At 36.1% G+C, this 12249-nt stretch overlaps 2 protein-coding genes and 1 long non-coding RNA gene across 3 annotated transcripts; all 3 read right to left on the bottom strand.

Annotated features, from left to right (window-relative positions):
• Window positions 1-268: 268 nt before the first annotated feature.
• On the bottom strand, window positions 269-3867 carry LOC149956238 (uncharacterized). The gene has a single exon (XM_090165440.1). It carries the CDS (start codon window positions 3856-3858, stop codon window positions 625-627), a length of 3234 nt encoding a protein of 1077 aa, XP_090021566.1. The 5' UTR covers window positions 3859-3867; the 3' UTR covers window positions 269-624.
• Window positions 3868-3944: 77 nt separating this feature from the next.
• Window positions 3945-6821, bottom strand: LOC149956237 (uncharacterized). The gene is made up of 3 exons (XM_090166812.1): window positions 6785-6821; window positions 4062-6563; window positions 3945-3991 (listed from the first exon to the last, which is right to left on the bottom strand). Exons 1-3 carry the CDS (start codon window positions 6819-6821, stop codon window positions 3945-3947), a joined length of 2586 nt encoding a protein of 861 aa, XP_090022938.1.
• A 12-nt stretch (window positions 6822-6833) lies between these two features.
• Window positions 6834-7582, bottom strand: LOC149956236 (uncharacterized). The gene is made up of 3 exons (XR_016478176.1): window positions 7500-7582; window positions 7368-7428; window positions 6834-7300 (listed from the first exon to the last, which is right to left on the bottom strand). It is a non-coding gene; the product is annotated as an uncharacterized LOC149956236 (long non-coding RNA).
• Window positions 7583-12249: the final 4667 nt, after the last annotated feature.

The raw sequence follows: 12249 nt of genomic DNA, 5'->3' as shown, positions 1-12249 counted from the left end.
TTGGAAAATATTAAGCACTAAATGGAAGATTTTCAAACCGAATAAATCTTTATACGTTTATTAATATTCAAGTTTACCACAATATTTTCAGATTCAAATTCCTTGAATACTCAAGTTTTCCCTGACAACAAAAAGATTTTCTATGACTTTGTAAGGCCAAAATTTGCCAATTTTGTTTTAATACTTTACTTTTCTAAGAAGTTAATACATTTAAATCAACTTATATTTCAGTGATTGCAACGTTGAAACAAATTGAAAAACGTTCAAATAACTAACTAATAATCAGATAATTTGTCATAGATCTAGAGTGAAATTATCTTCAAAAAATGTTAAGATAAAATTTAATTCCCTGTATTTTCCACGATTTTTTAGAAAAAATATTCTGACTTTGCGCTGATTTCGCTGACGTGTGGAAAACCGGCTATTAAAACCGGAATTTCCAGCTTTTTAAAGATGTTTCTCGGCTAAATCCGCGCCCTATAAGATCTTTCATTGCAGCCAAGTTTGTCGGGGTGATCGGCACATTCCAAATGGTCTATCCCTGTATAAATCACAAAATTATTTTACAACGCGTAATCTCGGCTGAAAGTTATCGCAGCACGTGTATCGAAAGGGTATTTCGCTTTAATGAGTCATTAAATGCATATTCAAATATTCGTGACTGGTGAAACTTATTTCGCAAAGAGTGCAGCGAAATGCTCTTTCCCTGGCATGAACTTCAAAATGCCTCTCTAAATTGTATTTTCGGTTGAAACTGCAATTGCAGATCTTGCATTGAAACGGTCTTTCACCGGAATGAATCATTAAATGCTTCTTCAAGTGTTCCTTTTGGGTGAAACTGCATTGGCAAAGCGTGCAGCGATAAGGTTTATCACCGGAATGAATCATTAAATGCTTCTTCAAATTATCCTTTCTGGTGAAACTGGATTGACAGAGCGTGCAGCGAAATGGTCTTTCGCCGGAGTGCATCATTAAATGCCTCTTCAAATGACCCTTTTCGGTAAAAATGGATTCGCAGAACTTGCAGTTAAACATTCTCTCTGCGGTATGAATCTTCATGTGGCGTTCTAATTTGTCCTTCCGATTGAAATTCGCCATACAGTGTTTACACGAAAGCAATTGAGGAAATAGCTCAGGAACTCTTTCTTGGATATGTATCACTTTATTTTGGTCCGTAATTTCTTCGCTGATACTTTTCAAATCTTGAACTGTCAAATGCGAATGAACTAAACCGTTTTTATGCGTCTGTTGTTTGAAAATAGCGCTTATCCGATTTTCTTGTGATTGTTTCCCAGAATCATCATCTTTAACATCACTATGTACAAAAACGCCTCCGGTCAAATGACCTGGTGGTTTCACTGTCCACGGATAGTCTTCTAATTCTGCTTCTATTTTGAAATTATTTGCCGTGGCTTCTTCGTCGTTTAGCAGAAATGGGACAGTTTCGAAAACCTCGGGAATCTGCTTCTTTTGCAAACTTTCGTCTAATGAACAATTTAACCCTTTTCCATCAAGAGAAGCAACATCACCATACGATTCAGATTCCATGGGGTAAAAATTATCGAAATCCACTTTGAAACTCGTTGTCATGAAATCTTCTTCGTTCAACTTAAAAGGGACAGTTTGGGAGGAGAGTATTTTTGGGGTGTTTTGAATATTGAAATCAGGATATAAATACGAATTTGGTTCTCGTTTGGCATCTTTAGGAATATTCACATTTGGCATGTCAGCTTCATCAGGAAAATAATTTTGGTCGGGGTGTTCCGCCATTGCATGACTTTCTCTATCTGTCATTTTCACAGTTATTTTTTTAATGCAAACAAAGCATCGAAGGTGTATTTTGTCGTTACTGTTAAATGTCTTCAAGTGTTTCCACGCTTCATTAAAGGTTGGAATTCCAATTTTTCTTTCGAGTTTGCCATTTGGAGTGTCCATAAATTTCCCTTCCTCTTCATTTATTTTTTGTTCAAAAGGATTTTTGATAATCTTTAAGTTTATGTTGGTATCAAAATCATCTTCGGTTGATATTATAATATTTTCCTTTTTCCTTTTCAATTTATTCAAAAATGCTTCTTCGTCATTCAAATTACCCGGGATAGTTTCTGAACCATCAAGTTCCGGTTCCTTTTTTACATTTTCATCCTGCGTTGAATTTAAACATACCTTGATATTGGATTGGCCAGGAAGTTGCCCATTTAGCAATTCATTAATTCTGAGATTAGTAGGTTTTTGGGCATGATCAAAATGAAGTAAATAAGACTTCAAATGTTCTATTCGACTGAAACTTGAGTCGCAGAGCGTGGATGGATATGGTCTTTCGCCGTTATGAGTTTCTAAATGCCTTTCCAAATGTTCCTTTCGGGTAAAACTGAACTCGCAGAGCGTGCAGGGAAACGCTCTTTCAGCGCGGTGAGTTTCTAAATGCCTCTTTAAATGTCCTTTAAGGGTGAAAGTAGATTGGCAGAGCGTGCATGGAAACGGTCTTTCCCCGCTATGAGTTTTTAAATGCCTCTTTAAATATTCGTTTTTCCTAAAACTTGCAACGCAGAGCGTGCAGGGAAACGATCTTTTAATGTCATAACTACAAAAATGCCTTTCCAAAGAGTGCGTGCCGGGAAACGGTCTTTCGCCGTGTTGATTACTTATATGCTTCTTTAAGTGTTGCTTTTGGGTGAATCTGGATTCGCAGAGTATGCAGGAAAACGGTCTTTCACCGTTATGAGTTTCTAAATGCCTCTTCAAATGTTCCTTTCGAGTGAAACTGAACTCGCAGAGTGTGCAGCGATAAGGTCTTTCACCGGAATGAATCATTAAATGCTTATTCAAATAATCCTTTCTGGTGAAACTGGATTGACAAAGCGTGCAGCGAAATGGTCTATCACCGGAATGAATCATTAAATGATTCTTCAATTTATCCTTTCTGGTGAAACTGGATTGACAAAGCGTGCAGCGAAATGGTCTTTCGCCGGAGTGCATCATTAAATGCCTCTTCAAATGACCCCTTTTGGCAAAAATGCATTCGCAGAACGTGCAGTGAAAGGTTGTCTTGGTTATATGAATCTTCATGTGGCGCTCTAATTTGTCCTTCCGATTGAAATTCGCCATACAGTGTTTACACGAAAGCAATTGAGGAAATAGCTCAGGAACTCTTTCTTGGATATGTATCACTTTATTTTGATCCGTAATTTCTTCACTGATACTTTTTAAATCTTGAACTGCCAAATGCGAATGAACTGAACTGTTTTTATGCTTCTGTTCTTTTAAAATAGCGCTTACCGGACTTTCTTGTGATTGTTTCCCATTTCTTTCGGAATCTTCAATTTCAGAAACCGGGATGGCGACTTGGTCGACTGACCTTCTACTATCGGGCAAACGTGTCGTTTGAGACAGATTCATTTCAAGCATATCTAATCTAGGAATTGGAATAATAACGGGAAAATTGGTCTTATCGTCAGCACTGAACGGTGTGAAGTGTTGCTTCAGATTATTGTTATAAGTATCAGTTTCTGTATTATTTAGAGGAAAAACGTCTTGTTCGAGTGGTCCAAAGCAAGTATCTGGGGTTATTTCATCAGAAACACCATCAGGTACAAAAACGTCTTCCGTAAAATGAACTGGTGGTTTCACTGTCGACGGATAGTTTTCTACTATGGTTTTTATTTTGTTATTATTTGCCGTGGCTTCTTCGTGCTTTCGCAGAAATGGAACAGTTTCAAAAACCTCGGGCATTTGAATCATTTGCAAACTTTCGTCTAGTGAAGAAAATAAATCTTTTCCGCCAAGGGAAGCAACATCACCATACGATTCACTTTCCGTGGGGTAAAAATGTTCCAAATCCATTTTGAAATTCGTTGTCATGAAATCTTCTTCGTTCAACTTAAAAGGGACAGTTTGGTCAGGGTGTTTAGTCTTTGCCTGACTTTCTGTATCTCTCACTTTCACATTTAATTTTTCGATGCGAACAAAGCAGCGAAGGTGTATTTTGTCGTTACTGTCGAATGATTTCAAGTGTTTCCAAACTTCATTAAAGGTTGGATTTCCAATTTTTCTTTCGAGTTTGCCATTTGGAGTGTCCATAGCTTCCACTTCATTTATTTTTTTATCATAAGGATTTTTGATAATCTTTAAGTTTGTGTTGGTATCAAAATCATCTCCGACTGAGATTATAATATTTTCCTTTTTCATTTTCAATTTATTCAAAAATGCTTCTTCGTCATTCAAATTATCCGGGCTAGTTTTAGATCCATCGAATTTCGGTTCCTCTTTTATATTTTCATCCTGCGTTGAATTTATACATACCCTGATATTGGATTGGTCAGGAAGTTGCCCATTTAGCAATTCATTAATTCTGTGATTAGTAGGTTTTTGGGCATGATCAATATGAAGTGAATGCCACTTCAAATGTTTTTTTCGGGTGAAACTTGAATCACAGAGCGTGCATTGATATCGTCTTTCACCGTTATGAGTTTCTAAATGCTTTTGCAAATGTTCTTTTCTGGTAAAACTGAAGTCGCAGAGCGTGCAGGGAAACGGTCTTTCACCGCGATGAGTTTCTAAATGCCTCTTCAAAAGTCCTTTAAGGGTGAAAGTAGATTGGCAGAGCTTGCATGGAAACGGTCTTTCGCCGCTATGAGTTTTTAAATGTCTCTTTAAATATTCGTTTTTCTTAAAAGTTGCATCGCAGAGCGTGCAGGGAAACGGTCTTTCGCTGCGATGACTTTCTAAATGCCTCTTCAAATGTCCTTTACGGGTGAAAGTAGATTGGCAGAGCTTGCATGGAAACGGTCTTTCGCCGCTATGAGTTTTTAAATGTCTCTTTAAATATTCGTTTTTCTTAAAACTTGCATCGCAGAGCGTGCATGGAAACGGTCTTTCGCCGCTATGAGTTTTTAAATGTCTCTTTAAATATTCGTTTTTCTTAAAACTTGCATCGCAGAGCGTGCAGGGAAACGGTCTTTCGCTGCGATGAGTTTCTAAATGCCTCTTTAAATATTCGTTTTTCCTAAAACTTGCATCGCAGAGCGTGCAGGGAAACAATCTTTTACTGGCATGAATTAAAAAATGCCTTTCCAAAGAGTGCGTGCCCTGAAATGGTCTTTCGCCGTGGTGAATACTTAAATGCTTCTTCAAGTGTTGCTTTTGCGTGAATCTGGATTCGCAGAGTATGCAGGAAAACGGTCTTTGAACGCTGTGAGTTTCTATATGCCTCTTCAAATGTTCCTTTCGGGTGAAACTGAACCCGCAGAGTGTGCAGGAAAACAGTCTTTCTACGCGATGAGTTTCTAAATGCATCTTCAAATGACCCTTTCGGTTGAAACTGGATTGGCAGAGCGTGCAGCGAAAGGGTCTATCACCGGAATGAATCAACAAATGCCTCTTCAAATGACCCTTTGTGCTAAGAACGGATTCGCCAAACGTACATTGAAACGTTCTCTCTGTGGTATTAATCTTCATGTGGCGTTCTAAATTTTCCCTCCGAGTGAAACTGGCCATACAGTGTTCACACGAAAACATATTCAGGTTCATTTCTGTTCTGAGATGCATACCAAAATCTACTTTGCCCTCGGTATGGGTTTGACCTTTTGAGTCGTAGGAATTAGAGGGACAATTCAGCTTACTCCTAGCGCTTTCATGATTCGAATGATCAGGAACTATTTCTCGATTATCTGTCACTTCATTTTGGTCAGTTATTCCTTTGCCGATATTTCTAGAATCTTGAACTGGCAAATGGGAATGAACTGAACCATTGAGAAGTGTCTCTTCTTTCGAAATAGCGCGTACTCGACTTTCTTGTGATTCTTTCTCAATGCTTTTAGAATCATCATCGCTAATTTCAGTAAGATGGATGTCTTTTTGGTCGATTGTACTATTAGTTTCCATGGGGTAAATGTGTTCCAAATCCACTTTAAAATTAGTTGTTATGAAATCTTCCTCGTTCAACTTAAATGGGACCGTTTTCGAGGAATCAATGTTTTGCCTGTTTTCAATATTGAAATCTGGACATAAATAAAAGTTTGGTTCTTCTTTGACATCTTTAGAAAGCTTTACATTTGGAAAGTCGTCTTGGTGTGTTTCGTCAAGAAAAGAATTTCGGCCGCGTTGCTTCCTTATTTCCCGACTTTCTGTATCTCTCGATTTCACATTTAATTCTTTCATGCGAACAAAGCATCGAAGGTGTATTTTGTCGTTATTGTCGAATGACCTCAAGTGTTGCCACGCTTCATTAAAAGTTGGATTTCCAATTTTTCTTTCGTTTTTGCGCTCGGATGTGTCCATAACTTGCCTTTCCACTTTAATTATTTCCAGTAAATGCTTTTTCAAATAACCCTTTCGAGTAAAACTGGATTTGCAGAGCGTGCAGTGTACCGGTCTACCGTTTTGATGAACCCTTAAATGCAACTGTAAATTTTTGGGTCGGGTGAAAGTGGATTTGCATTTACGGACATGAAATATCCCTCGATACTTTATCTCATGCACAATTGTCTTTTCAGTTTTTGCAGCGTTTAAGCCATCTTCCCAGGACGCTTTAGACTCGTCTTTTTGTGCTAACAAATGTACCGTTTCTAAAGATTGAGATTGATATGAGTTGAAATTTCAAGTTTCTGAATACGCACAAAACAAGGGAAATGTAATTTGTCACTTCTGTCAAACAATTTCAAGAATGTTGCAGTTATTTCCACTGCAATTGCTCGGATGAGAAGCACAGATTTCGTTCGAGTCAGATATAGTATTCACGCAAGAGGAACTTCTATGGAAACCCTCTGAAAATTGTTCTTTGAAGTACCTAATCTCGAGTTCTTGATCAGAATCGGCCGATTCATCTAAATTGTTAATCAATGTAGGTTCAATTTGTTTAGAGGTTTTAATTTAGTCAGCTACTCCCATTTTAAAATTAAATCTGATACTCTTCTGAAATACGCAGTACAATGTCTGGAAAATGTTGAATCATTTTTTATACAAAGCATACATTTTCCTTACAGATTGGACAGTTACTTAAGGACAAAGTTTCGGATAAGATTTAAATACTCCTGGTTTGGAAATGACTGATGGTGATTAAGAAAAGAAACACTAACTGAATTTCATCTCAAATTAGCATGTAAAAGAGCTAGTACAACAGTGAGGTCATTTTAATTTGTTCTCCTGAATTGCACAAAAATTACACCTGATACGTAAGTTCATCAAGTGTAAAATGTTCCTTAAAATTATCCTTCCACTTGAAGAATAATAAAATTCTCCTTCCACTTGAAGAATAAGTACACTAGTAGCAAGAGTAAGACACTGCATTTGGTCGAGTTTTTATCTAAAACAAAAAATTATTTTTGTACACAGGTATCCACCGATACCTACGTTATAATAAAAAAAAATACCTTATTGGGCCTTGGCTTTCCTGTTAAAAGCCTGAAAGGATCCATAACTAAAACATCAAAACTAAACAATAAAGGTTAATATATCAATATAATGGTGCTAAAGAATATCCTTTTTTGAATCTATTGACTGACCTATAGCTTTTTAAATAGTTTAGCTTATTTCATTGCTCCTCTCCAGGCTGTGGTTGTTACAAAGTGCAGATCCTAAAAACACCGTCAATCTGCTAGAACTATGAAAGTTGTAAAAGATAATATTTACGGTGCGACGGAGTATCCGACGAAACAGAATTAATCTATGGTCATAGCTACGGCGCCAAAAATTAAAATTGCTTTCAAACTTCAATAACATATCGGAAAAATTATCATGTCCACTATTCCACTTAACACTTCTTTTACTATTAATAATAACGAAAGAGCCATTATTATATATAATAATGAAAAAAAACCAGTGTCTTATATTTATCGACTCAGATTGTATTTTTAGAATTTTAATTTAATTTACTTAAATTTGCCATAGGAAAAGTGATTGAAATAAAAATTATTTTGTTGAAATCAACGACAATGATGCTACAATTCTTGTTTCATCAAATATGAATAGGAAAAGTGATTGAAATGAATTATATTTCAATATATTCTAATGTGTAAAGATAAATTCATTTCGGTGGGGGTGGTTTTAGTAGACTACATATTACCGATTAACAAATTTAAAGATAGACAGGTAGAAACCAAACTTAATTTCGAGTCTGATATTTCAACCAGATTTATTTATATATGACACAGTGGATCACATTCACATTACTCCCATTTGTAATGCAAAAGGCAGGCTACCCATTGATGTAAAAATGACATCTGCACTTCCTATACAAGATTAAATATTAAAGATTAAACCTTAACCTATTAAACTGCAACCATGGCGTCTAAGACATTTCGAGTCTGATATTTGAAACAGATTTTTATATGACACGATGGATAAAATTCAGGTAAACAATTAATTTCTCAAAACTTACTATTTACTTTTCATATTTTTATTAGTTTACATTTACTAAGGTTGACCTTATTTGAAGTAACAATAAAGTATGAACCCGATCGAACTAGTCTTTGTCGTATAACCAGAAGAAATAAGTGTGACACTCAACGGCTCACCAAAAGTAACAAATAAGTGTGATCAGAAGTATAAAATAAGAGTGACACAGGGCCGTAGCCAGACTATAGACGTAGACTGGGCGAACCATAATTTAGGAGGGGCGAGTAATATTCAGTTCCGTCTTTTTACCTCTCCGAGGGGACGAAGTCCCCTAGGAGGGGTTAAACAATTACCGTGTCCGTCAGTGGGTCGGTCTGTGGGTCCGTCTGTCAGGCCTGCGAACGTGTTCGCATTTTCGGGGCAAAGGTTTATCATTGCGTACGCAGTTTCTCGAAGGGTTGGCAAAACCACCGTGTGACGGTGAGCGTTAACGGCTTGATTTGCGGTTGAATTTGGTTTTGTTGGTCTTTTTTTCGTCACCATCGCGACAGTTTTAATTCAGTTTGATTGGATATTTCGTTATTGTAAGGTTTATGTGTAGGTTGTAAATGTTGAGTTCGTGTTGTGACGGTTGTGGGTGTTGAGTTTGTGCTATAACTGTTGCGGATGTCGAGTTCGTGTTATGACAGTTGTGGGTGTTGAGTTTTTTGTGTTTGTATGGGCATTTTCTCTCCAACTTCTTCTTAATGACTTTGAGACGGACCGAGTGCTGAGTGTTATGCAAACTTTAATCGTCCAATGGCAGGGTTTCCACCAACTGTACACAGTATTCGTCGTAGTATTTTTTTGGCGCCGGCCGGGAATCGAACTCGGGTCTGCCTCGTGCAAGAGATGTACTCTAACCACTCAACCACCAACGCTTGTTAATTTACGGTGATTTTATAAAAAACCGCTTTTTCGAATGTCCTTTACAAAGTTATAACGTTAGGTACTATAATTTATTCTACATCATTTTAAATATTTATAAATTATATTAATCTTATATTTAATTAAATATTTATAATTTATATTATCAGGAATTGAACTCGGGTCGCATCGTAACAATGCGGATAGTTCACCGCCGAGCCATTGACTTCTTTAGGGAAAATATTAAAGTAAAGGAACCATTATGATAAGGCGGGTTTTTTTACTAAACGGATGAATACAATATCTCTATATATTTTGTTTATTCTTTGGTACGGTTTTTTGTTTTGTTTTAAATTTTTGTTAAATTCTTAAAAAAAATTCGTTAAAACACAAAAAGGAGTTCATTGTTACCTTTTAATAACGCTTAGAAAAAGGTTAATTATTAAAATCTCCCGCGGAAACTATATCAAAGTAATAATATAGCGCCACCATGTGGAGAACTATCAATCAAACCGGGTAAAAAATATAATCTCTTCAATTTTTCGAACTTTAGTCAAATCTCGACGGGTCAAAATAAAACACAAAATAATAGTATATAAGGCCGATGCCGTCAATATAGAAGATATAGTCTTTCTTAGTTCTTGGCTGTCAGACGAAATACTACAGGACGGGGTCCTGGTGTCGGTCAAAAGTTATGAGGTAACTTTGCGGTTTTAATTAGTATGTTCGGTCTTCGGTCAAGAAAAGAGTTAAATTGTGTTTCGCGTTTGGAACGTGAACGAATGGTCTTAAGTGTATGAACAGTGCGTGTTTAAGACTGAAAGTGTTAAAGTAATTGTGAACTAACTCAAGTCAACGGTAAGATAAAATTTATTGTTATTATTTTTTGAATTGGAATAACCTAATTATACCCTTGAAATTATCAACTCAACATGTGAGGGTAATTAAGTAGATTGGAAGTAACTAGTAACGAAAATTACTCAGTATAATTTATGATATTTACTTAAGTGTAAGTGTGTTTTGGTTTATTTTTCAATCACGATGAACTAAGACAAATCTAGTCTTAGACACTTGAGTACCAGTTCTGTACAATTACGTAGAAGGGATATATATTGTTGGGTTATTGATGAAAGTTAAATCTAGAACGTTCCATAGATTGTTCTGAATAAAAATAAACTTTTATAATTTTGCATAATTCTGGTTGCCATTTTATTTTCTAATCACTCGCCCACAACATTACAGTTCTGGCAATCCCGAATCAAATAAATTTTCGATATAACGGCATACCTTAACGGGCTCGTCTCACACTAAGAGCCCGAGCTCGATGTGAGACTAAGCCCAGGATTTATTATGAGACTGAGACGAGCCCGAGTAGAGACCAAAACATAGTGGTCATTTAATTTGAGCCCGAGATGAGACATTTTTAAATGTAGCGTATATTTGTGAGCTCGAGATGAGACCATTTAAATATAGTAAATTGCTGTGAGCCTGAGCTGAGTCCAATATAATATAGTGTGTTACTACGAGTCCGAGCTGAGACCAAATTTTTGTAACGAGCCCGATACGAGGCCTTTAATTTTTCAAGAGATGGTTGTGAGTTCGTTTTTGCACGACTATGTTTCCCTTGGCCACTGGGAAGCGCTGCGACGCAGAGCAACACGTGCCGTAACCGTAACGCTTACTTTCTCACTCACACGACCAACTTTGAAAAGCTATAGCGCGAACAGCGCGTGATCACAGTTGGCCGTGTCGGGAGAGTCGCCCTTGAAGAGAGCTCTGACCTACTGGGTGTGACCGTGTAGGTGCATGAATACGGAATTTACGTAATTGGCTATTTAGGTTAACGTGATTGAACCCAGTCGTTTTCCGATTGGTCCAAAGTAAACTACCTTCTAGAATTTTCGAAGATGTTTAAGGTAAAACGGACTATAGGCATTTTCCCCTTTTTGAGAAATGAAGCCTCAAATATTTTTATCTTTTTCCGTGAGTAAATAAAAAATAAAAATATTTTCCCATGGAATATTAGGTTACCCTATAGTAAAATTTAATTTAGAATCTAATGGTTTTCTCATAATTTCAAAATAAATCAAATTAATCAACTTAAATAAAGGAAATTCTTTATTCCCTTCAAAATAATTTTTTTCGCTAAATTCAACGTGTAAAACGAATTATATTTGGATATAGTCTGTCTTTCACTTTGTTCATTTAGAATTTTTGGCAGTAAAACGAACTATATTTATTTGTAGTCCGTTTTAATATTAATTTACAAACTTATACATAGCGGTATAAGAGACTAAATATGTTTTTAAAATACGATTTTTAAAGTCACAGATGGAAAAACAAACTATAAAAAAAATTATCTTTGAAAATAAATATGATCTGTTTCGACATAACACTTTTTAAGAGATTTTAGATTTACTAATGGAAAAACAATCAAAAATAACCCCTCCTTGGGGACAACCCCTCGGAGAGGTAACAAATATAGTTAGTGTTGTAACATTCGAAAAACAAAAAGTGCTACCGCCAAAACAAACTAAAAAATATTATAGTTTGTTTTCATATCGCAACTTATTTCCTTTGTTTTTAGTAAAACGGCCCAAATATTTATTTAGTTCGTTTTGCTCAGTGAAACACTAAATCTTTATTTTGGAAAATCGAACTTTATTTAAATTTAGTACGTTTTACCATCGTAATATAAAATTACCAAGGAAGAACGATCTAAATACATTTTATGACCTTTTTTACCTTGGTAAAATTGGAAATAGGCTAATTTGCATAAAAAATGTGTTACAATATCTTAAAAACTAAAAGGAATAGACGATTGAAATTAAGCATATATATCAGACTCCAAATAAGGGTTAATAAATTGTAATTTTCAGAAAATCGCAAAAAATGCCCTTAGTCCGTTTTATCTTGGGACAGCCTGGTCTGAGGTCGCCCGGCTGTTTTGTTTTACTTTTGTAACGTGCAGTTCAGCGTCACCCGGTGACCCACGTGCGTAAGGTAGCCCAG

This window comes from Leiobunum rupestre, chromosome 2 (genome assembly GCF_980474605.1).
Source record: "Leiobunum rupestre chromosome 2, qqLeiRupe1.1.hap1, whole genome shotgun sequence".
Lineage (NCBI taxonomy): Eukaryota > Metazoa > Arthropoda > Arachnida > Opiliones > Sclerosomatidae > Leiobunum > Leiobunum rupestre.
This window is presented reverse-complemented; position numbering and strand designations above follow the sequence as displayed.

What these genes read in the sequence shown, in the direction of transcription:
- LOC149956237 (XM_090166812.1), bottom strand. Translation starts at nt 6,821, where the DNA reads ATGAATCGGCCGATTCTGATCAAGAACTCGAGATTAG. An exon ending in GATCAAGAACTCGAGATTAG is followed by an intron (nt 6,564 to 6,784) that starts GTACTTCAAAGA and finishes CTCAATCTTTAG; the next exon opens with AAACGGTACATTTGTTAGCA. An exon ending in AGCTATGGACACTCCAAATG is followed by an intron (nt 3,992 to 4,061) that starts GCAAACTCGAAA and finishes ATCATTCGACAG; the next exon opens with TAACGACAAAATACACCTTC.
- LOC149956238 (XM_090165440.1), bottom strand. Translation starts at nt 3,858, where the DNA reads ATGACAACGAATTTCAAAATGGATTTGGAACATTTTTACCCCACGGAA.